At 40.8% G+C, this 26,423-nt stretch overlaps 1 protein-coding gene across 1 annotated transcript; it reads left to right on the top strand.

Annotated features, from left to right (window-relative positions):
• Positions 1-266: 266 nt before the first annotated feature.
• LOC117538844 (endoplasmic reticulum metallopeptidase 1) lies at positions 267-26,322 on the top strand. The gene is made up of 15 exons (XM_034204765.1): positions 267-618; positions 4,478-4,782; positions 7,088-7,215; positions 8,593-8,698; positions 9,029-9,175; positions 9,327-9,419; positions 11,745-11,957; positions 12,392-12,612; positions 16,678-16,852; positions 17,707-17,897; positions 18,911-19,063; positions 19,790-19,992; positions 20,128-20,243; positions 21,573-21,736; positions 22,561-26,322. The coding sequence occupies exons 1-15, from the start codon at positions 344-346 to the stop codon at positions 22,735-22,737; spliced, it is 2,667 nt and encodes an 888-aa protein (XP_034060656.1). The 5' UTR covers positions 267-343; the 3' UTR covers positions 22,738-26,322.
• The last annotated feature ends 101 nt before the right edge of the window (positions 26,323-26,423 follow it).

Below are 26,423 nucleotides of genomic sequence, written 5' to 3'. Positions count from 1 at the left end.
TATTATATTGATATCTTTAACTAACTCTAACTAAGGAGAATATGATTTACGATGAATGCATTTTTTTTAAATGTCTACACAATAATTGATAGCTAATAATATAGGTTTTTGAATAATGTTTTAAAGTATAAAACCAGTTATCCCGTTTTATACTCAAGTGGGAGAGATAACAATTTTAGTATGTTAAATATGTTCTCCTCCTCTGTCTTTTCATTTTCTAACCGCCTTCGCCCGCCCGCCCTCTCAGGAGGTTTATCCCTCAGCGCGTTCCGTCGTTCGTCCAGAAAGAAAAAAAGCGACGCCTGAGAGCGACGCTTGCAGCTGATGTACCGCTGGCTCAAAAATGGAGAGCGACACCACTTTCAGGAGAATAAAACCCTTCGGGACACATAATTATGTAGCGCAAGATACCGACGGCTCTCGAGACCGGGGCGTGGATAACGGCTACAACGGTGACCCGAAGAGGAAGCCCGAAGTGAGCCTATATTTGCTGCGGGAAGGACTGGCAGCTTCCCTGGTCTCTGTGTTTATTTTGGTGCTGTGGGGACTCGTTCATTTGTCGTTACAGCAGCTCGTCATTGGCAAGCCGAGCGGAGACTTCAACGCAGTGAGAGCAAGGTGAGTTGTGTACCTTGCTTAGTGTAAATACCCCTTTGTCTTCACATGTTGGCTAACGGTCTCTAAGCAGCAGAGTCCCCCAGCTAATCTTTCTACTAGACCCGCCTAGAAACCACTACCGGGTGTCCCCTCCACCTCCACCTTTTACCTCCAAGGTAACCTGCAGGGCAGACAGGTGTTTCAACGGTTTCTAACGGCTACTGTTGGCCCGGGAGATAAGAGCTGCAACAGCCTCTAGGAAAGTAGCCTAAACAATAAGAGTCCAAATATAATAATAATAATAATATGATTCCATTACCTCAACGCAGAGGTGGAAGAAGCACTCAGAACTTGTACTGAAGGAAAAGTACCAGAGTAACATTTTGAGGTTAACTGTTACAACTAGTGCTGCATTCAAAATGTTACTCAAGTAAAAGTACAAGTGTATTGGCATACAAATAAACTTCAAATACCAAAAGTACTCATTATGCACATTGGCCCATTTCAGAATAATATTTATTTTATTATTTTATTAGAATTACTGATGCATTTATGTGTTTATCAAAGCTGTTAAAGGTGTAGCTAGTTGTAATTACTTTGTATGCTGCATTGTAGAATGTAACTCGAGGTGTAGCTAAAGTCTTCTGCAAAGTAGGCTAACTAAAGATATTACATAAATGTAGTGCAGTAAAAGGACACTATTTACCTCTGAATACAATTGGGGTAGAAGTACAAAGTAGCACAACATCAGGGCTCTCGACTAACTTTTTTCCCCATCCTCCCGGAACCGTCCCGAAATACAATCTAAGCCATCCCGAAATTAATGTGGACCGTCCCGAATTTAAAATGTTAGTTTTTCTACATTATCATTAGTTAAAATCATTCAAAGTGACCTTTAACATAAATAAAACATCATACAAATCATTAGATGATAATTCATCAACCTTTTTATTTGAGTAAATCATTCAATCACATAAACAAAGGCCAAATATTTTTAAACAAACACACAAACGAGAAAATTACTCTAATATTGAATCCAATCAAGTCCCATCCAATTAACAAAAAAATCCAACACTGTCCTGAAGACAGAACCCAGAGTAACCGCTAACCAGGATGACAGTCTGTAACACAGTCAGGAGACCTTTACAAACGGCCCGCCCCCTCGCACACAGACGGGAGAGAGAGATCTCGTCTGGATTGGAAAGCTCGAAAATACATCATAGACGCATGTTGTAGTCTTATTGCATATTAGAAACGGAGTTGGTGAAACTAAAACTACGATATAATGTGTATGTAGCAATAATACATATGACATATTTTTTAAATGTCTCCAGTACCGACACAAAGTCTGATAACGTCGGAGTTTAACGTTACCACTGTCTTTAATAATTCCGGCCCGTTTAATACCGGGGCTCGGTACCCATCCCTACATGGGGAGAGGCGCAGCATATTGCTAAGGGCTAAATACGATGCAGAGTTCTCATCTCAGCCTTATTACCCATAGGGGATGAAGAGGAGTAAGTAAATAAAGAGGCCGGCGCTCCAGGGTCTGGTTCTGCTGTGCGTTTTTGTGATGTAACGGTAAAACATTTCAGAATTCCTCCACGGGATGCCATTGAACATCACTCAACCCGCGAAATACACACACTCAGTAGGCTACATAGCTAGACCCGCGAATTTGCAGGGACAGCCAGCTGGGCGGCTGGCTGACAGCCAGCGGCCCAGCTGTAGCTACATGTGTGTGTATTTCGCGGGTTTCTAAATGTTTTGTGCCTGTGTGTTTATGTTGACAAGGAGGTTTAATAACTGTGTGCTACACAAAACGTGCAGTCGGTTTCATTTTCATCGCCGTTTGTAGTAGAGTTAGCAGGGTATTTTTATTTTAACTCTCGTCCCAAATTCGTCCCAAAATTATTTTTTATCCTGCCCGACACTATTTTTTTCGGCCCCGGGACGACGGGACGTCCTTAAGCTCGAGCCCTGACAACATGTAGTCTCTCTCTAAATGTTACTTAAGTACAGTACTTCAGTAAATATACTTAGTTATTTTACACACTGACTCAAATTCCAAACATGGAATATCAAGCCCAGATAGTAGATTTTGCAGGTAAGGTAACGCATTTGACTTAAAACACCTTCTTTACCATAACCAGTCAAAAAATTACCTATGTCTTTCAATTAAAAAAATACTCTAAATACTTCTTTATTAGATGAATCCTTCAAAAACCAAAATATTTCAAATCAGTGACATTTTTCATTCAAATGAAAAATGCCCCCAAAAAGTACAAAATGGACATCAAACAGGAAATGCATCATTAAAAAAAACTGAATTTGAAAATGTTGTTATAATTGTTAAGGTTAATATCAATAATTTGTCAAATATTTGTGAGCAATTTCTCTTGGATGTTATTTTATCATGAATTTCTGACATTTTATGGCACAGAAATCTGAACAAAGAAATATTATAAAGATTAATTTAATATAGAAATCTTACTGCGCAACTACAGAAAGCTTTATGACTCTGGTTAATTCCAAGTAGCTGCAACATTTTCAGATTAAAGAGCTCTTCAGATTTACAGTGCAGCAGTTTTGATCAGATTTTCCGTCCCTGTGAGAAGAGAGGCGGGGATTATGCTGAATCTGAGGTCCGCAGGGCTGCAGTTGAGCTCTTGAAAGTGCTTGGGCGACGGGATTTGCCATCATTTGGCTGGTTGCTCTATAAATGAGTGGAGCATGCTGCATTGAACTGATTAGCGCTCTGAGCTTCTTTGGTCACAATCATGGCTGTCATGAGTCCATCCTGTTCCAATCCAGATTTAAATTATGATCCTAAGCATAAAACAATGCCTTAAACGCTGCTGTAAGAATGAAATGAAACAGCACTTCAGATATCATCATTATCATTTAGTACCATTTTGTCACTACAAGAGGAATACATTTATGGGTGGACTTTGGAAGAAACAACAAACCAAAAGCCAACATGCTGTGTTTGATCTATGCTTGGGATCAAATATATGGCATGGCATTTGTAGAAGAGCTGCAGCAAACCCCAGCAGCAGCTGCTTCTTAAAGAAAACATCTGTTTTGATTGCCTTATGGGTTCCGTAGCTTCATATCCTGCGTCCATCTAATAGTCTGTGTGGGGATAAGGTAGATCGGGTCACAGTGTTACAGAAACATGGAATACTGTGCCTGCAGGGTCCAAACTCGGGACTCTGCTAGCATAACAGAGGCAGGTTACACCCTGTTTGATGTCAACACATTATTTTGTTATGGTGTCTTCTGTTGGATCTTCCAGGTCGCTATGTGAATAAGGGATGTCATCTAATGTTTTAACTTGTATATTCCTTGAAAACACTGTGTTCATGGAACAAGTTGATATTACTCTTTTCTGGCTAACACACATACTTATAAGCATCATTGCCCGTTAATTGTCTGACATAAATGAAAATGAAAGGTGCATAATCGTCCCCCTAAGCTCCTATTCAAGACCACACCAGAGTTGGTAAAGATATCTGGTTTCACTTCATCATTTAATTTTCAAGAAAGCAGTAGCACTCTCCTGTAATATTTAGAAAAGGTGTATCCTCTGGAACACACTGTACTGTAAATGCCACAAACTGTGTGTGCATGCAAGTCAGCAAGCACATCAATATCTTCAGGAAACACATTTAGTTTAAGATTTGTAACCTCAAGGTGGTTTTGAAAAGAGAGCTATGGACTCTGCTCCTGTACAAAGATGCGATGATTCACTTTAACAGTAACATTGAAATGCAGGATATGAATTAGAAATGCTGTAATGTGGTGATGGAACAAATAGGCTTGGTCCTCCTCCTTAAAAAGCATCACAATATCCTCTTTCTCTCTCCTCCAAATATAGACAGCACTTGGAGAAGATCACCAGCGTGGGCCCTCGGCCAGTGGGCAGCCATGAGAACGAAGTCCTGACAGTGGGCTACCTGTTGGAGCAGATCGAGAACATCCGGGTTGAGACCGCAGCGGGCCCCCATAAAGTCACGGTAGATGTGCAGCGTCCCACCGGCACTTTCTCCATTGACTTTCTGGGAGGCTTCACCAGCTTCTATGACCGTGTCACCAACATTGCTGTCCGGCTGGAGCCTAAATCCGGGTCGCAGCATTTCATGCTCGCCAACTGCCACTTTGACACAGTGGCCAACAGTCCAGGTACGAAAACGTTCCTCCTATACTTTAGGATCCTGCCTACTGAGAACTGAGCTCAATTCAAGTGTTTTAGCCTCAGGTGAATAGTGTTAGCACTCAGTTTGCTACCTGTTTTCAAACCTGAATTCCCAGAAAGGAAAGGACTTAATATCAATCTCTCAGTAAATACAAGTGAATATACATTTGAACAACAACACCTTTATATTTGATCATAACTATCTTTTTTTAATTGATTTCAACTTCTACAACTTTCTGTTCCTTAAGGGCCATCTTGCATATCCACAATTTGAACCTGTGGTGTCTGCTTTTAGGTTATATTGCTTTGTCATGTCCTGATACTGTTCTGAAGAGCCTTTTATAGTCTATTCCTTTGTATTTATTAAAATATGTATTTAAATATGTATTTAAAGCTAGGGGATGTTGAAGCACACTGATTTTGGGAATCCCCTGTGCTTTTTCTTTTCTCACAGTGAAATATTTTTGATAACTACGTGGTGTTTTGTCAAGACATTTGGGTCAGGCATTCATGGTGCCCAGAGGATAAACTGTGAAAAGCAACCCCTGAAACTTCACTCTACTTTATGTTTAGATTATTAGCAGAACTTAAGTTTAAAAAAAAAACAGAAGATATGTTAAACATAATTTATTTCCTAATATCAACATGCTAGCAATGTTATGGTTAGCATGCTAGTATGATAATATAGCTATACAGCCTTACAGAGCTGCTAGCATGGCTGAGGACGTGCAGATTTGTTCTTACAGCGTGCAAAAGCCATAAGTCTCCAGGTCTCAATGTGTTTTATGATAAAAATGCCCTCATTTGTGCCCTATGGTTTGCAAAGTAGTCATGTGGACCACACAGTGTGAAGTTCAACCAATCCACATCATTTGGATATCAGGGCATGCAAATGGCCTGCATCATATCTACGCTGCACAGTAATAACCCTGTTTGTTGATGATAGATTGTGGTGTGCTGGCATGATTTATTAGTCTTAATTCTTTCAGAGTTGTACACCACGCCCTTGTGCCTGTTGGAGAGACATAGTTCCCCCTTAAATACAAACACATGAGCACACACAGCTACGGGAGCAAAAGGAAGTAGATCCAAGAGGTGTGGACCAGGAAGGTAGATTATATTGTCCAAATGCTGCCTGCCAGGCCTTTGATATCTGGGAACTGTAAATAATTGTATTTAATCGTTTATTTGGCAGGGACAATGCACGGTAATGAACACTTAAAACATTAAAATGTGTCAAGCGTAACAGTGCCAGATTTAGCTTTCCGCTCATTTCCATCTGCAGTCCCTCACATAAAAACATTTAAGAAATGTACATTTTACAAACATTGTAAAAACAAAATACATGTTATGCAAAAAGTGCAAGAGAGCAAGAGCAGCACACACAAGTATTTATGCCATGGTAATACAATATAGCAGCAACGACATATAAAGTGCAAGAGAAGATACAAAAGCTACATAAAGTGCAAAAGGAGATACCCCTGTATTAAAGTGCATTTAGCGGTGATTGCACGTCTGTTTGTTTCTCAACCATTCTTTGAGTTGACCTTTGAAACGATTGAGAGTGGGACAATCCCGTATCTCAGTTGGGAGGCTATTCCACAATTGTTCTTGCTCAAAATAAAAAGGGGGGAACACTTTTGTTTTACTTAACATTATGAACAGGCACAGGGGAACTATTCAGGCTTTCTATGTGATCGCCATTTTCTACACTCTCAGAGATTGTTTTGGGGGACAATATGATGCTGACATAAGTGGCAGCGACAGGAGCATGAATGGTACGCAGACAGACAGTGAACAGGCTCTGGTCTGAACCTCGTGAACACAGTCAATCCAGAAAGCTGGAGCACATGATGTCTGAGTGTGGCTCTCTGATCTTTGGGCATTCTTGCTCCCTTTTATCCTCAGTCAATTGTGTTCCTCGTCACCACCAACCTGTGTAATCTTATCGCATCACATGCCCTGTTCACATGCTCTTTTCTTTTCTTCTCACTGTTACCCCCTTCTCCGTTGTGCTCTCACCATTATCCACCGGGGTAATACCAGCGAGTCACATTCTTCACATGTTTGCACTCAGCCTTCATTCTCATGTGTTTGTGATATTTTAATACACCTCAGCTCTATCTCCTCCATGTGTTTTAATCTCAGACTGAGCCACGGAGTTTTGGAAAGTTGGGTGATCTTTTTAAACGGGTGCCAAGCTTCTGTTGCCTGATGCAAATGTGAAAGACAAGAAAAAGCTGGGTTTATTTTTTGTATTTTTGAGAAACACTCACTGGTTTCATGTCTTAGGTGCCAGTGATGATGCAGTGAGCTGTGCAGTGATGCTGGAGGTCCTCCATTCTCTTGCCAATCAGTCTACTCCTCTTCTTCATGGAGTTGTCTTCCTCTTTAATGGGGCGGAGGAAAATATCCTGCAGGTACATTTAAGTGACAAGTGTCATATTTAGTAGCATTCCACTATAGTTCTTCTGTTTCTCTTTAATCTTCTTCTTCTTATTTCAACCGATATTTTGCCGTCGGGTAACTTCTGCATACTTTCAGCTACAGAAACCATTCAAATATCAAACTATTCAGCCTTTGCAGCACATGATGGGAAAAGCTTTTTAAACTCTTTTTTTAACATGGAACTCAATGGGAGGAACCTTCAAATCCTCTTTTACCTACACCTTGCGCCAAATGCTACTCCTTCCACATACTTTCAGCTAGACACTTAATTCCAACTTTAGAATGATCACACGACCTTCAGCTATTAAAATCGTATTCAGATTTTTGATATCTTTTACACTTTTTGAGATATTTAACTTAGTTTGGAGCTTGGTAAAGAGGCCTTCTTTAGATTTTAACATTAGTGTGTATTGCGCAGCTCGTTAAGTCTAGAGTGCTTCGATCTCAAAACAGAGTGCAGGAGTGCTGGAAATTCGCCCAATTTAATTTTTTTAATCTGCCATAACTCCCAAACCCTACACTCCTTGGACATAATTTCCCTTGAAAAACGTAGGAAAACCTCTCCTACGTTGAACAAAAAACAATTAAACAAAATGCCTCTTGAGGGCATGAAGTGACAAAAGCTTTCAACATGTCTCCATTAAGGTCCATTGTAAATTCAGCCTGATCTTTCCTCACATCAGCAGCTGCACACCTTTTTGTAAATCGGCCAAAAATGCCACATTATTGACCCGAAAGTGCACAAAAAGCAGACTCCGATGCTCCTCACGGTTCTGACATGCTTCACGCGTTGATATTATACCGAAAGCTGCTACGGTTCTTCAACAAAACGTTCAAATGTAAGAGGTTTATTTCTCATTCAGATCAGTGGAAAGGCTCTCCTCTCACAGATCACTGCACATCACCATGGAAACCTGTGATCTCTGCACACAGGTGTTTGATAACGCCGTCACCATGGACACCTTTGATCTCTGGGCTCACACACAGGTGTTATGATTAGGTGCTCAGCACCGAAACAAACAATGACAAACAGAAGTCATTGCAATGCATTTGAGCTGGAACAATTTTGATTCAAATAATTTCACTTTTCTGCATTTCTCTGCTAAGTTCAGCAACACACTTACTTGGTTTTTGTAGATAAAAGCAGCTACAGAGACCATTCAACTAATACAATATTCAGCTTTTTCTGCATTTTCAGCTAAATTCAGCCACAAATGTTTTACAACATTCGCATGCATTTTCTGCAGGAAATGCATTTTCTAGTTTTATGTTGTGTTTCCCTCCCTTTCATTCTAACTTCCTCCCTCTCAAACTATTTGTCCCCTTTTTTTAATCCTCTTCTCCATCAGGCCAGTCATGGTTTCATTACTCAGCATCCATGGGCAAAGCAGGTGCGAGCCTTTATTAACTTGGAGGCTGCAGGTGTTGGGGGCAAAGAAGTTGTTTTCCAGACAGGTACTGTATCAAACAAAAGTTCTGTTTTTTTATGAGCATGTTTTCCCTCTGATATCCTCTGCATTTTAGTTTTGCATATATTTGTTTGTACGCATATCTTTCTCATATAACTGGAAAAGCATTCAAATAATTGCAATGCCTTTTTTCTGTTAAACAAGTGAACTGTCTGAAAGTGACACAAACAAGCTTATGCCTAAAACACCAAAACGGCTACAATCAAAGACAGAAAGAAATAGGGTTATAGACCTTTTCATACAGGATAATTATTCTTTGATGAGATAGTTGTCCGATATATAAAATATCTATAATTTATTTTCCTGTTCCCTAAAGGTCCAGAGAACCCTTGGCTGGTCCAGGCCTACGTTCAAGCAGCCAAACACCCCTTTGCCTCTGTGGTGGGCCAGGAGGTCTTTCAGAGCGGCATCATCCCCTCTGACACTGACTTCCGCATCTACAGGGACTTTGGAAACATCCCAGGTAATGCAGAACAGTCTTTAAAGTACAAAAATAGAAATCTATGTTTGAAGTATGGAGCATTTATGTGTCAAAATTGTCCAGTGGCCGATTCATTAAATGCGCTTTTATTCTATTTATTTTTCTCCCTCCTTTTTATTTATTATCTTTATAGGCATTGATCTGGCTTTCATTGAAAACGGCTTCATCTATCACACCAAGTACGACACCGCTGACAGGATCCTGACCGACTCCATTCAGAGAGCCGGTATGCAGCACACACACATGCAGTCTGCGGGGATTATATACTAGTATATAGGACTGAATTTGATGAATTTCCAGTCATTGGATGATTGTGAATATCCTTTAAAAAGCTGTCTAGCTCATTGTATTGATAGAAAAGTTCAAAATAGTCAGATTAGAAAAATACAGGAATTATCATGTAAGAAGGAACACATTTACAGAATGTTGCTATTTGTTTATCTTTTATTTATACAATTAAGTTATTCCAGTATGGTTCAGTGCCATTTACTAAAGCATATATTGATGATTATCAGTATACTACTATGTGTTGCAGTTAATTTGATCAGGATAAGCATGACATGATATTTTCAACTCCTCCCCTAGTATACCTACATGAACTAAACTCACATAGGTTTCATCTTGTGCTTTTATTTACCACGCATTGCAAAAAGATTCAGCACTTGGGAGCTGCTGGTTGTTTCTTTCTTCTTTCTGTGAAGGAGAGAGCGGTCACTACAGCAGTCAACCTGAGTTGTAAAAACAACTGCCTACGCTGTTTTTCTGTCACCAACACATGCTGTCCTCTCGTGCTCCGTCCCTCTGTTTCAGACGGGTCAGCACTCTGCTGATCTCATTATGTCCCTGAGAACTAAGAAATGCACACGCGTGTAAACACTGTACATTGCAGCCACACACCTTTACTGTTGCACTTGCCCTCATTTGTGCATCTGTGTTGCTGAATACCTTTTTGCTTTACTTAGCAGACACATCTAGTCCCAGTCAGCACTTAAACCTGAGACTGTTGGCATGTTTCCTCTCTCCATCAGCAGGAACTAGACATCTCCCTCCTCTTATTCTGCGAACAGTAACTCTCCATGAAAGGCTTGAATTATTACACAGAGGAAGTGAGATCGTAGACATAGGTAGAGGGAATTTGTAGTCTTTAGTCAATGGCCTACATTAGATTCAGTCATTATAATGAGTTATATACCTAAGAGCTTGGCAATATAACTATTAAATGGCAGTGTGAGTAAAGTTAGTAAATATCATTCTTAAATTAATCTTATCTTTGTTTTTGTTTGTGTTTTTGTGTTGTCATAGTTGTATTTGGAAAGAAGAGTTGTTGGTCTGTCACTATGAAGAACGTTGTAGCGAAGCAGAAAACCCAACAAGAACAAGTAGATGTTGTACACTCACTTGTTTACTCTTTTAGGCCACAGTGAGCCTACCAGGCGGAAGAACAATGGAGCGTTGTTAGGGTGTGTGTGTGTGCAGGCAGCAGTACATAGTGCAGCACAGATAAAAGACACTTGGCCTCAGGTGGCAGTAACCCACACAGCGACCTCTTACTGATCATTTACGTTGCCATATTGTTAACTACATTATACGTATTTGTTTAGCCAATTGCATTAGAAGTCCTCTACATGTCCCACATGCTGGTATACAACTGTTGAGTAACTAGGAGAAGCCATTTAGGTCATATATCTGACTTAAGCTTACTCACACATACACCATCATACACTTTGACACACTACTGTGTTATTTGCGTACACACATCAAACACTCATAAACACCATGAAAACACTTGAGTAGTGTATTCAAGGCTAAGAGGTTATATGTGGGAGAGCATTAAAGGTAGTATACATTTATGAATTTGTATCTAAGGATGTGTAAGTATGTGTGGGATATTTCTGCAATGGAAAGTAGATGGCAGAAAAAAAATCAGCAGGTATTTGAAATTCAATCAATTGTTTTAATTTATCCTTCATGCAAAAGTAACAGAAACTGCCTTTTAAGTCTCTGAAATATGGAGATTTCCTGCCTTTTTTTCCTTTTTGTAGTTTAGGGATTGGGCTAACAAAGCACAACATTAAAATACATTACATTTTCAGAAAGTAGTGAAAAATGTGAAGACCTAACAATGTGTGCTGCAGAGATTCTGTCTGGGTGGCCGTGCAGGGATGATACAGAGCATTACGTCAGTGTAGCCGGTCCCTGCTGGTCACAAGGTGATTCTGAGTCAGCAATCAAATGTACTGCTTGTGTTGTGTCAGCTCTGAAAGATGAGCCCATTGTGTCATTATGAAAGTTATCGCTTTCATGTTCAGTCATATCAAACATTTTCTTCCTTAATGTTAGGGTGGAAACAAACGGTGGAAACTGAAAACCAAAATAGATTAAACTCAGTATTTATTTCCCATTTTGTCTCTTTCTATTCATTATGTGTCCGTTTTTAAAGTTGGGATCAAGCCCTCTGGTTGTCTCTATACTGCAGAAATCAATGTAGCTCAATGGCTTCATTGTGTCAGCTTTGAACCTCTTCACCTTGAAACTCGCTTGCTGTTTACAGGCGACAACATCCTGGCGGTCCTAAAGTACCTTGTGAATTCAGAGAAGCTGGCCGATTCCTCCGAGTATCGTCATGGCAACATGGTGTTTTACGACCTGCTGGGGGTATTTGTGGTGGCTTACCCTGCCCGTGTAGGCACCATCCTGAACTACATGGTAGCCACAGCCACCTTCCTCTATCTGGCTAAGAAAGCCTCAATGCCAGGCAATGGGGGTAGGTCTCCATTTCCTGTGGTAGATGCATGTGTTCTCCCCTTTGTAGATTATTCAAGTGTTTTCTTGCAAACTGTAAGATGAGAATGACCCAGTCCAAACTTGCAGGTAGATCTGCAATGATTAGTCAACAGTCAATACATATTGGCCATTTTGATAATCGATTAAACTTTTAAGAAATCTTCTCATGAAAAAATATCAGAAAAAGTTCTGTATTATTTGAAAATTAATATCTTTATGTCCTGGCTGGATAAAACATATACAGATATTATAATTACTTAGAGAAGCAGGGATGGACATTTTACAACCAAGTGTTTAATCAATTAATCAGGAAAATAATTGGCTTGTGGAGTCAAATCACAATTGTTGTTTCTCTTTGCTCTAGAAGAGTTAGATGCTTGGTCTTCACTTACCTTTCATTTGCATCTCCCTCAGGTGGCCGATATGTCCGGGAACTGGCCTGTGCCACAGGTGTAGCAGTCCTGAGTTGGGTCGTCACGCTGCTGTCGGTGCTGATACTCGCTCTGCTCGTCACTCTGCTGGGCAGCTCCATGTTCTGGTACAACCACTTCTACGCCTCCATCTGCCTGTATGGGGCTGCTGCCACGGGCAAGATGGTCCTCATCCACACCCTGGCCAAGAACTTGTACTACGGAGTAAGTAGAGTGTTTAATCTAAGTCTTTTTCAAAGGTATATGACATTTTTGGAAATAGATGTACTAGCTCTCTTGATGTTTTCAGTGTGTAGGCTAAGCTAAGCTAACCACCTGGTTCCGGCTTTATGTTTTATTATCTAACTCTTGGCAAGATGGGAAATTAAAAGTAAATAATTTCTTAACTTTGGAGGAACTTTTAAATCAGAGAAGTGAAAGGGGAATTTTAAGAAATCACGAGTAGAAACCACAGTTTTGGAAACTTTAGAATGTCAAATCACTTATTTAAAAAAAAAATCCAATTCTAATGAAAAGTTGAATGGAGAAATGATGTGTAGCAATAGGTCAAGTCCGATAGTGAGTGGTTACATATTTGCTCTGTTAAAGCGCGAAGAATGGACTTAGATTCATATCTTTCTGATACTCTTTGTAACACAAAACTATCTTTAAATTGAGAGCTTTTGCTTAATGAACTAAGTAGGCCAGCCCTATTATATCTCATGTTGACTGATTGAGATAATGTTTAATGGGTACTAAAGTGCAAATAGGAGAAAGTCAGACAGTTCCTTTTCCTCCATGGTGACTAGAGAACAGCAGCTCTTTGTGTGTGTGTGTGTGCTCGATAATAAAACTGGTGATGTGTAAGACCAGCAGCCATGTGGCAGTCATGTGTATGGACTCCTTTACCAAATAAGTATTTACTGCTGGCACGCAATGGAGCACTCTCACTGTGCTTTTGATATCCCCCTGCTTATAACAAAGCATATTCTGGCCAAGGACAATGTTTGAGCCTTTTTGGTAAACTTCTCCACATCTCTACTTCTTCTTTCTGTAATTTTAGGAGCTGTTCAGCTGAAATATTGTCCCTCTGACATTTTGTATTTGAGATTGAAACCATTAGAGAAGGATTATTTTCATCTGGAGCTGAACACATTGTGAATTCTTGCTTTCCATGGACATTTTCCAGGAAGGACACAGACTAACCTTTGTGCCAGACCACATAAGGCTTCATCCTCTCTAAATCTCTATTGAAAGAGCACAAGTCATCTTCGGCCTCATTTTACTATGGAGTCAGATTTGAGTCAATATTCTAGCGCGCAAAACAAGCTACTCACGAGCGGAAAATTTGCTTTTACATGCGCAAGAAATGACCCTCGCGCGCAGATTAAACCCCCGCGAGCGGCTATGCGCTCGCGAGAGAGACAGCCCTCTTGCTCAATCGCGGGAGTGTCAGCCTCACTTGCTCGCGGAGTCTGTCTGCGCGCGGGTGACAATACAAATTATCAATTAATTTGATATAAAAAAATTACACATTAATTCTAGGAGTGTAATACTTTTACAAACACTATAGTAATAATATGCATTCATTATGACAATATCATACTATTACTATAGGAGTGTTCTATAGTGTGTTAAAAAAACAACTACAGAAACACTATATATTATACTATAGTAGTACTATTTAAAACAATATAGTCTTAATATGGAAACACCAAAAAAAACCACTATAGTAATACTTTTACAAACACTATAGTAATAATATGCATTCATATGACAATATCATGCTATTACTAGGAGTGTTCTATAGTGTGTTTAAAAAAACAACTATGTAACACTATATATTATACTATAGTTATACTATTTAAAATAATATAGGAATACTACAAAGGTCTAGAGATACATAGTATTACTATTGAAATATTATAGGGCTACTATAGCTAATAAAATGGCACTACAGAAAAAACTATAGTAATACGATAGCTGGTGAAAAATACTACAAACTTACTATAGGACACTATACAACTCTTATAGTATACTATAGTAATACTATATATAGTTCATTTATAGTTCATTTCGTAAGGGAGGTGCGTACAGCAGACAGTAGCTAGCAGTTTTCGAGATACAGCCCACTCAAAAATATATTGTTTTATATAAAATTAATTAATATATATATATACATATATATATATATATATATTAGCTGTACAATTTACGAATACAATGGTTTTTTTATGGACATCTTTACCATTTCATCTCGTCCAACTGATCTTGCTGCTGTCACTCCTCGGCTCTTGGTAGTTCAGGCATTTATCAAACCTGGCAACTCCAGGTTTCCTGGCAGCTGTCAATCAAAGTCCAGTGGCTCCGCCCCAAACTATTCACGCTGGTGCAGACAGACTCTGCGAGCGAGTGAGGCTGATACTCCCGCGAGCGAGCAAGAGGCTGTCTCTCTCGCGAGCGAGCGCATAGCCGCTCGCGAGGGTCATTTCATGCGCGTGTAACGGCCCGTCCACACTACAGCTTAAAAAAAAGCTTGGAGCTGGGCGTTTCTGAAGCTCGACCAACAACCAATCACATGAATCTCCTGCCCCTGACACACAAGCAGCGGTTTGATTGGCTAGAGCTTGTACTGGTATATGATTTGATTGGCTGACGCTTCCACCGAAAGCTTCAGAAGCTTCAAAAGTTGAACATTGCTCAACTTTTGCAGCCTGAAACGCCAGGAAAGCTCCGCTCTGCTTCCCACAATGCAGTTCGGCGAAAAGTGACGTCACCCCATTCACAGTGAATGGGCAGACGCGTTGGAAACCGTTTTTGAAGCGGTCAAAGCTGTAGTGTGGACGGGCCGTTAAAGCACATTTTCCGCTCGTGAGTAGCTTGTTTTGCGCGCGAGAATATTGACCCAAATCTGACTCCATATTTTCGGCCCGTTCAACTTTTGAAGCTTCTGAAGCTTTCGGTGGAAGCGTCAGCCAATCAAATCATATGCCAGTACAAGCTCTAGCCAATCAAACCGCTGCTTGTGTGTCAGGGGCAGGAGATTCATGTGATTGGTTGTTGGTCGAGCTTCAGACACGCCCAGCTCCAAGCTTTTTTTGAAGCTGTAGTGTGGACGGGCCGTAAGTGTACGACGCCTGCAGGAGAACTCTACTTAATTGTACAAATTGCTTGTCTACTTACTGATCATTTTGTACTGTGGTTCCGTGGCATTCTAAACCTTTCTTTCCTGAGTGTAATGTATTACACACACACACGCACACATGCGCGCACACACACACACACACACACACACACACACACACACACACACACACACACACACGTGTTCCAAATGAACTAATTTATATTGATGATATTGATTTTAAACTGAATATAATTTCCTATAAATGATGTTAAAGTGGATGTAATAGTGGGTTTGTTTTTCAAGAAATGCCAGTGGCCTAAGCTGTATGTTCCAACCATTCATAAGCTACTTTTACCTGACTATTTTATAACTTTATGCTTTACTTTTAGCTATTTTACAATTTTAACTATCATTTTCAACCATTTATCAGTTAAATTTAGCTAACTGTCCACTTTCCGCTCATCGCTAAATATTTTCTTTTGCACTCTGAAATAAAACACAAGTGTAAGAGCTGATTCAATCATACATTAGTTTTGCCTACACAAGTGCATGCAAGTGGTTGAATTGGAACTGTGTGTGGATGTAGCTCCACATCAATAAAGACAAGAATCTGCAGTGCGAAGCTCCCACTGGGGATTTATTTGTGTGGCAGTGATGCAAGACCAAACACTGCTGTACATATTTATTTTTGTATACGAGGGCTTTCTATATAACAGCTGGTTACCAAATCATTCAACCTAAAACACCATGAAGAGCAGGGCGAGGGCCTCTCAGTGACGCTGTGATCTGGATGTTCAGAACACTGTGGCCATGGTGTAAAGTTCCCCATGTAGAAACTAGGAAGTCAAATGATTGATTGTTCCTGTTTGGTGTTCATCCACAACAGAGGTAGTGATTGTCTTTTCCGCAGTGATTTGTAAAAAGATAAATATAATTTGTGATGAATTTTGCTTTTATACAAGGCAGTGACTGATCTGACCTCATTATATCAGTAACCTATGAAACATAGGTTGTTTACGTGATGAGCAAGGAGTGCGATTCTCAAAATGTTTAGCATACCTCTATGTCAACATAATTCAGTCCCAAGAGTTTTCTTTTTGGCAAATTAATACACTTAGCTGATTCCACACACATCAAAGCGCTATTGTGTGTGTTCCCTGCAGGGTGTGCGGTTGGTGGAGCTGGGCGATCTCTACTTTGACGTGAGCCTGTTGCTATGGTGCTGCAGCCTGGTGTGGCTCACCCAGCAGGGCCTGTGCTCAGCCTACGTCCCCATGCTCATGGTGGCTTTCCCCCTGGCCACCAGACTGCTGCTGGCCCGAGAGTTTAAAAACAGAGGTACACACTCAACTCAACTTTATTCACAATGGATGTGTAATGGTATAGGGAATCATTTATTAGAAACTGGGACATATTTGAATGGAAAATAGATCTGAGTTGAGTAAAATATTAAAGTTATTTGTTCATCGTACACAAAACTATTACATAAAAGCAATCTTTAGCAAAACAAATATTAAGTCTCAGGATTTCACTAGCAATAATTAAATATGTATTATAAATGAAAAGAAGATAAAGCAATACAAATGTAATGATAGTCTATACATTTAATATCAAGCGGTAATTACAAAATAATGATTTCAATGTAAACGGGGATATAGTAAATATATATATGCATTAAGATAAGTATAAATATACAGAAGTGTTAACAGTTAGTCATTTATATTCAGTATATAAAAGTAGAGTAACAGTATAAGATAATGTGTTATTTTTACAGTTGTGTACACTTCTGTCGACTTTTAATAACTGGCATCGGGTAAAGCCAGGTTCAAGAGTTCATATCAGCACGCCCTTATTCCCAATTCATACTTTGTTGATAATGTTTAGTAGGGTTCAATAGGGAGTCTACATTTTGGCCTTAGAATGGCGATAACTGGATGACCATTTTAGTTTTCAATTAATACAGCATTGTAAATTGCATGAAATGATGAGCTGTTTTTTTTTATTTTGTTGTATGTATGTTTTATGTGTGTGAGGACCCCAGGAAGAATAGCCAATGCTCATGCTAGTGCTAATGGGGATCCTGATAAAGACTTAAAGACATACAAAAAAACCTACAGGGCAGCCAAAATATTCTTTAATGTCGGATCTTTGGCTGTTTAATTTGAACAACTGTTCCCTCTCTCTTCCTGCAGGAGCGTCACTGAAGTACAGTGTTCTCTATCTGTTGGGCCTGGGGCTGCCTTACGTCCACTTCATGTTCCTCATCTGGGTGGTGTTTGAGATCTTCACACCTATTATGGGTCGCAGCGGCACCGAGATACCGCCTGAGGTAGTAATGGCCACCCTCGTCACCCTGGCAACCATCTTCCTCTCCTCCTTTTTTGTGAGTATTCCCACATTGTGTACAACAATGAATAAAAGGTATATATCTTATTTTTACAGCAGATTCACCTTGAGGTCACATTAGCTGCTTTCACACCAAGTACTTTGCCATACTTTGTTCCCAGCGCTTAGTTCCCCCATGGAACTAAAGAGCAGATCGCGTTCACACCGGAATAAGTCCCTGAGGGAAGATTACGCAAATGAAGCCGCTGACGTCACTTCTTCTTCTTCTGCTTTGGGTTTACTGGCAGGCAGGCCACAAACAACTTCACGGCGTATACTGCCACCCGAAGTCCCCGGAGTTGGGGACTGGCCAGCAGCTTCTACTGAAACCTTCCGAGTAAATCGCCAGAATGCAGACACCTCCTCATCACTCCACCGCTCCCATGTTTTTTTTTGTGTTGCCATAAATTAGTCTCTCTCCGTTGGTGCGCTGGGCTAATGCTAATAATGCTAATGCCAGCAAATACAAAGGCGGCTTCACAAAACTTTTCAGAGTTTTACTGGGCGTGGTTTGCAATTCTCCCCAGGAAAGTACCTGCTCTCTAGCAAGGACTAAAAAGGGGGGGACATTTCTCATGAACTAAGTTCTCTTTTTGGTGTGAATGCAAAAATAGGCACTCGTTAGACGGGCAGAGTCCCCTGTCAACTCCCGTTACATTCCTCCATGGTGTCATTTGAGTGGAAAATGACAACTTTTACGAGAACCAGGCTAGGGGGGTCAAAAGGGCTTAACCAAAGCCGACCCAAAGTGCATGGTGAGCAAACTCATCACCTCCGTGAGAGTGGAGGTGTCCTGAGAGTGGAGCCTGCACCGGAACTGTCCTGAGAGTGGAGGCTTGCAGGCAGACCCCTCTCGACTGAGTGGCAGTCAAATGTTATGTAATTCTAGCATATGGTGGCTTGGATTATTGTCTGAAACTAATCTTTTTAAATGAATAATCCACCATAACATAAACAAATCCTCATATTTGTTTCCTCCAGTAACATCTTATGTTTCCCTGTGTGTCTCAGCTGCATTTCATCTACTTGGCACGGAGCACTAAGTGGATCCTGGCTGGTCTGGCATCAGTCTTCGTCGTCACGTTCCTGATGATGTCCTGTGGCTTCCTCTTTCCTTATTCGGCCAGTCCAGAAAGCCCGAGGCCAAAAAGAGTTTTCCTGCAGGTTAGAAGTCACACTCACAGAAGCACAAATATGTGCCCTCAGACTCATTCATAAACATGTATTCTAATACTGGCTAAGGAAAGAATATTGAAAACCCCCATACATTACTCATGTTCTATTCACTGGGTGGAAATCCATTTAAAAAGTAACATTCAATTGCATTTTTTCGGCAATTGTTTTGGCCACAACTAGCTGTCCTGCGCACAGCAGGACAGCTAGTTGTGGCTGATTAAAATCTCTTGTTGACAGCAGGTGAAATACAAACCCACTATTCATCGTGTTTCTTTTGTAACTGGGACACGGCACACCATGACATCTCTCAACAAGATATAGTGATTGGATAGAAGTGCTCTGATTCCACCTCTTGCTGATGTAAATCACAGAGAGCTCAGGAGGGACATGACAGGCAGAAATATATTTGTTTCATGCACTGGTCAAATGTGAGAGGTTCGGCTATTTTACTCCCAAAAGATGTCTGCTTTCAGACTACTGGAAGGAATGCATTACAAATACAGAGGTGTTTATTTTTAATAGAGTTTACCTATTTGCTTCTGCAGATTCATTAGGTAATTCCTCATTCGGCTATATAAATACAACATTTCTAAAACTAAGTAATAAACTGTGGAAGTTTCGTCATTTGATCTATTTGTAAACATTTGACCATATTCACCTGTAGTGTCTCCCTTCAAAGTACATGAAACCTTTGTTTCCTCCACGCTCCCTCAGCACACGACGCGGACCTTCCACAACCTGCAGGGCCAGGTGGAGAGCCGGGACTCAGGTCTGTGGATCAACAGTTTTGACTACACAGGCATCCAGCACATCACGCCTCACATCCCCGACATCAACGACAGCATCCGCACCAGCTGCCGAGAGGACCGGCCCTTCTGCGGTTACCCCTGGTTCCTGCCCGTCAAGTTCCTCAGCAAGTCAGTAATGCATAAAACATGCTTTTAGCTGAATGCGCTGTTTCCCTGCACTTTGTTTTGTTGAATTGTGAATGGACTTCATGTTGATTTTCATATTTCATATTCATCCTTAAAGTGTTTTGATTGCATTTCCAGGAAGAACTGGTACCTCCCTGCTCCAGAAGTGTCTCCCAGCTCTCCTGTGGAGTTCAGCCTGCTGTCCAGAGAGGAGACCAGCTGGGGGACGGTCAAGATGACCTTCAGTGTGAAAGGTCAGGAGCACTTAATGTAATCAGATCTTCACAAATACGACACCAAAAACACACATTCCTCTAAGGCAGGGGTGTCAAACTCAAGGCCTGGGGGCCAAATCCGGCCCTCGACTTCATTTTATGTAGCCCGCAAGAGCTTGCAAAGAATATCATATGTTTATTACATGGTTGAATGCCGCTTTACAGAAGCACATTGCACATAAACTACATGTCCCACAATGCATCTCATTCTATGACGTGCACACTGAAGAGATTTGCAATTATTTGCCATAGACTTCTGCTTTCAGATGTAGTTAATTATGAAGTTATTACCCTATCCCATAATCCAATGCAGAGGCAATAATGTAATATAATACATTATTTTATATATATTAAATATTTATGTATATATATTTATATATAGTCTTAAAGTTTTGCACTGGCTTTTAATACTAGTTGAACATAACATTTTGATATTTGTATGTGTTTCTATATGTTTCTAGTTATTGTGCTTTTTATCTTGTTTTTAATTATGGTTTTATTATTTTACTCCCATTGTGTTATTTTATATGTGTTCCCTGTATAGCACTTTGGTCAACTGAGGTGGTTTTAAATGTGCAATATAAATAAATAAAGATTGAGATTGAAAGTTACAACCGGCCCTTTGAGTGCAACCATAATGCTAATGTGGCCCGCGATGAAATTGAGTTTGACACCCCTGCTCTAAGGACCTGCAGGCAGGGGTAAGAGACACGATAAAAAAGCCCCAATGTCATGTGACTTGAGTTGAACTTGAGTCAGAGGATTAGTGCAGAGAATCTCCCTGATGACGGCAGCATATTCAGACAGGCTGACTGGGCACACTCAAAAATATCTGGTTACACATAAAATGAGGTGGAGAGTTTACATCAGCACTGAGACGATGTCTGCACAGGGATATTTAAGACATGAAATTATTGATTGAAAGGTCAACTTTGATCTTGTTAACATAATGAAAAATGATTTTATCCAAGGTCCATTCGGTAGCTGCTTTAGAGCTTTAAAACAAACCTTCGTCTACAGGTCAAGTTTACCAAGTTGTCATAGAAATGTTGATGTTCAAGAGCACCGTAAGAACATTGGAACAAGTCCATCTTGCCATAAAAACCCTTTGCAGAGGAACAGCATGTGATATGCTTTCATTATTATAGTGTATTAAGTCTTTGTTTACATTTCAGTTTAGGTCCCTGGTGCCAAGCGGTTCTGCTGTAACCAATAAAGTATAACCACTGTCACGGATATAAACTATGAATAATGGGATGCATTCATTTCTCAATTGGCTGATCTTGATGTGTCTGTGTTTACGTGCAGGCCCCAGTCACATGTCCCTGTATCTGATGCCCCATCGAGGAGCCGGCCTCTCCACATGGTCCTTCGGAGACGGGACGCCTCAGTTCGATCTGAGTGGAGAATATTTTGTGTTCTATTCTCGAGGCCTCGACGCCCCCTCGTGGACCTTCTGGTTTGAAATACAGGTACTGCCTGCAGCCCGAGAAGAGTCTGTACACATTGTGCAATAACATTTTATATTGTTGTTGTTTTCATATTTTTTTGCTCAAACGGCTTTCTATTTTTGGTAAGAGAATATAATCTGTTAGTCATTGCCATCTGTTGGCTTGGGTTTTGAAGATAAATTGCATTGACATTTTTTTGGCAGAACATTTTTATATCACTGACTCATTTTCTAAATGTTAAATTATATGTTTTTTTATGAATTGGTTATAACCTGTGTATTTAAAGGAAACAATTGATGACAGTGGCTTCTATTTTTAGACAGAGCCAGGCTGGTTCTTTACCCCTCTTCCCTGTATGTATGCTAAGCTAACCTGACCAGCTCCTATGCCCAACAACAAAATACCCAAACTATTATTTGAACACTGTTTTCCTTGCCTACAACATTCTGTAAATCACCAGGTACTGCTGCACCTTTGACAGCTTAGTATTTAGACAGATGTTGAGTTTTGTTTTGATGTCATTCCTTTCATTCCTCACATCTCTGCATTTCTGAATACCTTCGCTTCAGTGATGTCTGCAGGAGATTAGCTCCTGGCAGGACACAGCTGGGCTGCTGTCATGGGAGAACCTTTAAACTCTCAATTTTAAGACTTCATTTGACCAATTGTTGAGACAAACTCCATGACCTTTTAAAGACTCTTTTGAAATCCGTTGCATAAGCTCAAACACATGCAGCGTAACTAAGCCAAAGACAAGGTGTTCTTTTCTTAAGGCCTGGGATCACTGCTGGTCCTCTCACATGGTAACTGTGTGTTAACCAGGGGTCTGTCCTTCTCCTCCTCAGCCCCCTAGGGACCCGGACCCCTCAGGCCCCGAGGGGATGATCTCCGTTGCCATCTCCACCCACTATTTCTTCGGACAGGACAGTAGGACTGCTCAGCTGGAGGAAGTCCTCCGCAGGTTTCCCTCATGGGCTTTTCCTTCGTCTTGGGTCAGTACCTACGACATGTACCGATACTGAGGGACGCCACATATCGCAGAGGACGGCGCTGAGGAGAGCTGAGGGTCAAAGGGCCCCCCCCCTGAGACATACAAACTGATTTTAAAGGAACAATACTGAGGACCAGCCCGGGCGCCTTTCCTCTCTGACACTCTAACACACTCCTGCTCCCTGAGAGACCCCCATCACTGTGTCAGCAGGCTTATAGCTAACGGAGCAGGAGGAGGCGCGGAGACACGGCAGAGGTAAGCCTATCAGAGAGCTTACAAACTCAACGTCCGAGGCACCGGCAAACACAAGCCTCGTGCTCTCTCCTGGGTTAGCGAAACAAAGGGGTTCCGTTTTCCTTTTTATTTTTTTAAATCAATCTGTCGTGCCTTTGCTTTACTCGATCCATCTCACCCTCCTCCTCCTCACTTTCCCTCATGCCTCCTTCCTCGCCCATTCCTCCTGAATGAATAACCACTTCCCCTGCTAACCCCTCAGATTACATCAGGCTTCCTATGCAGGAATGAACACTACCTGTAGAACCACTGTAGGTGTAGATACATACCGATGGATCTGTTTGACCCTTTCACTGACTTTGACTGGAAACGTTGACACTTTGAAAGTTGCTTTTCACCAACATGTTTATATTCTGAGCAAATCGTTTTTCTGTTAACAGTGAAATTGCTCATTTTAACTCCTCAGTAGCACCACTGATTAGCAAGTCGTACCGCTGTGTTTACATGAGGAACGCCAACAATCTGGGTTAACTGTCAGAGAGCTGGCAACAGCTGACTAGAATCAAAATGTCAATGTGTCCTTTAAAGGAGCAGCCTTCCTGGGGAGTCTGTGCAGAGGGCGATATAAGTCTTAATGTTTCAGCCTGGTGGGATCAACCTAACTTGTGTTGAAATGGTCTTGATGAGAACTCCCAGGGAAACAGGGGCAGTCTGAATGTCCCGTGACTAGCATTATTCCCCGGGGCCTTGAGGGTGAGCGGCCGGAAAGCCAACCAACTCCACACTATAATTGTTACCAAATGTCATCACTATCTACAGAAAATACAGACATTAGGAACATAACAGACATTAGGCATCACCAAAAGCAGTTATATAGGTTTTATTTAAGGGTAAATTAAATGTAGATGCCCTCAATCATTTAAACCTTCACATCGGTGCTGCTGCCGACAGCTCTTAGCAGTATCTTATCTTGTGTGTGTATGGCTAATATTTCACATAGTTCACTCATCTCATGTGGAGCCTTTCCATCTAGAGCCTAAGTACCACAACTTGCTCCTTCAGATAGCCGGCCCCTGACAGCACCACGGTACATTCAGAAGAGAAGCGGCGCAGTGACTGGAGAGATTGCACACGGGGGTAAAGGTCAACCTCTCCCGGAGGAAATGCACTCTGCGTGTTGCACTTGGTCGCTCATGTGAAAAGTGACACAAATTGTAGTGTGCCAAGAAAGCTAGAGGAAGGTTCAAGGATCACCGTAACATCGGTCATTTAAGTGCAAAGTGGTTGTTAATGTTGGTTTCGGAAAGTTCTAGAAATGAACAGGTGTGGGGGAGGGGCTTCACGGAGCTGTTTCACTCACCACCTACCTCAAGCCGTCTGAGGGAGTATACTGGCCCCTTTAGTGTCACCGCTACCTCTGCAGTGATCCATACTTTGTGATAACAGCTTTTATTGTCCTCGTGTCGTGGTTTGAATGTGACTGTTGAACATATGGGAATGATTTAGCCAACTCATTTTAGAGAGATTATTTTTGAATGGATTATAAAGCACCGTTATGATGATCTGCAGTTACCTCTGATTTCTGCAGTCGTTTAAATCGCATCTGTTATCAAGTGACCGTCCCCCACTGAGGAATCTGTTCAAACAACAATGTCCACTGTTGCTTGTCTAAAGTTTGACTCCCTCTCAATGTGACATCGGGTTGTAAAGGCGTGGGAGAAAAACTCGTCTTTTGTCCGCTTTGTGTTACACATGTCGTTGTGATCCATGTTTTCCGACATGCTGACATGAAGGAGGCCTTAACATTTCGCTTCCAACGACACAAACGGTTTACTGTCGTGGACACCAACGACTCAGTGGTTTTTAAAGCGATCAGGTGCTGCACTGTTTTTATGCTGTTGGAGAGTTTAAATTTAAATCCATCCCAGCCTTAGACGACGCTCGGCAGTTAACGGTCCTACTCTGCTCCTTCGCTTATGCACACGTCTTTAAAGTACTCTAACTCCATCTGTGTGTGAGAGCAGGTGACACATCTGTCCTCAGTGTCCCTTCATAAAACTAAACACATCAGACCTCTCCTGTTATGAATTCACTTAGACTGTATTGTCGGAATAGTTTTTTGTAATTGGCCAGTGAAAGAGATTTGATTCTACTCATCAAGTTTGTTTCTTTTTGTCAATCCTAATAGGACCATACCTGTGTTTTGTGTGCGTTTTAGCCATTAACCCCAGATACTACAGCAGTGAAAGCAAGTAAAACCCATGGACAGTAGTTGGTAGTAATGTAAATGTGTGTGTGTGTAACAGATGCTGCTGCTGCGTTAACTCAGTGCTGCTCTCCCCGAACCTCAACAGAGACACACACACACACACACACACACACACACACATCAGTGCGTAGATGCTTATTTAAGTGACTTGAGTTGATCTAAATCTGTTTTATTGAAAGTGAATATGCAGAGCGTCTCCGGGAGGAAAAGCTTTATTAACAAGTGTAAATGGTTATTTTCTAATAATCTGTGGAAAAGTCATATAGTGATTTTGTTAGACACTGAAGGAAAACATGGAAACAAGACTTTTTTTCCCCAAATGTTCTGAGCTTCATATTTCCAACAAGATAACAGTTTGTCAAATGACCTTCAGAGTCTGACCATTTCAAGATGTGTTTAGAGTTATAATATGAAATGTGTTGGCGGTTAATGACTGACAAGAGGTCCGTTTGTTTCAATAAAAGCCCGACCACAGGAGGAACTGCTGTAAACGTCGGACACAGATGAACGACGTCTTGATTTGCTGTGAAACGGCTCCCCTGACGCCGCTGGTGCTCCTCCCACTGTGAGAGTAAAGAAACACACAGAGAGCTTAACATAAATTAAACAGTGATTTGAAATAGTTTGCAACAGAATCTGATGTATTAATGTAACTCAGTTTAGACTGAGAGGCGGAGTAAAATCACACTAGGATGTTGCTTTACCTTCATCACTCAATGTACTGACATCTAATCTGGGACACAGGGAAACTGGATGTCCTTATTTTTTTTAAAGATGTTCAAATTGTTAACGCTTTTGTTCCAACATCACTCATGCCTACTTCTCTAACTGTTGTTCAATTAATGTTATTTTTTTTTTAAACTGATGATTTTTGTTAATTTGTGATTTATTTGAAATGTTCAATAACTCCTTGAACTGCTGTTTTGCTTCTTTTTTTTTTGAAATTGCATATTTGTCTGTCAATTGTAATGAACTGATTGATATGACTGGTTTTATGGGATTGATCTGGTGACAGGGTATCATCTGTTGATTGGACAGGATGATTTGATCTTATGCAAAAAGCTTGAATTAAATTAGCACCTGTACAGCATTAAAAACGCTTATTACAATATTGTTGTTGGTTGTATTGTCCTTTTTAAACTGTTAATCTTTCAATAGCCTCCATGTCATGTGACCCAGTGAGTCCATACCAGAAATTAGAATCAAACTTTACA

The sequence above is a fragment of the Gymnodraco acuticeps genome, unplaced genomic scaffold (genome assembly GCF_902827175.1).
Source record: "Gymnodraco acuticeps unplaced genomic scaffold, fGymAcu1.1, whole genome shotgun sequence".
Taxonomy (NCBI): domain Eukaryota; kingdom Metazoa; phylum Chordata; class Actinopteri; order Perciformes; family Bathydraconidae; genus Gymnodraco; species Gymnodraco acuticeps.
The sequence above is the reverse complement of the archived record's forward strand: the minus strand, read 5'-3'. Positions and strand labels throughout refer to the sequence as shown.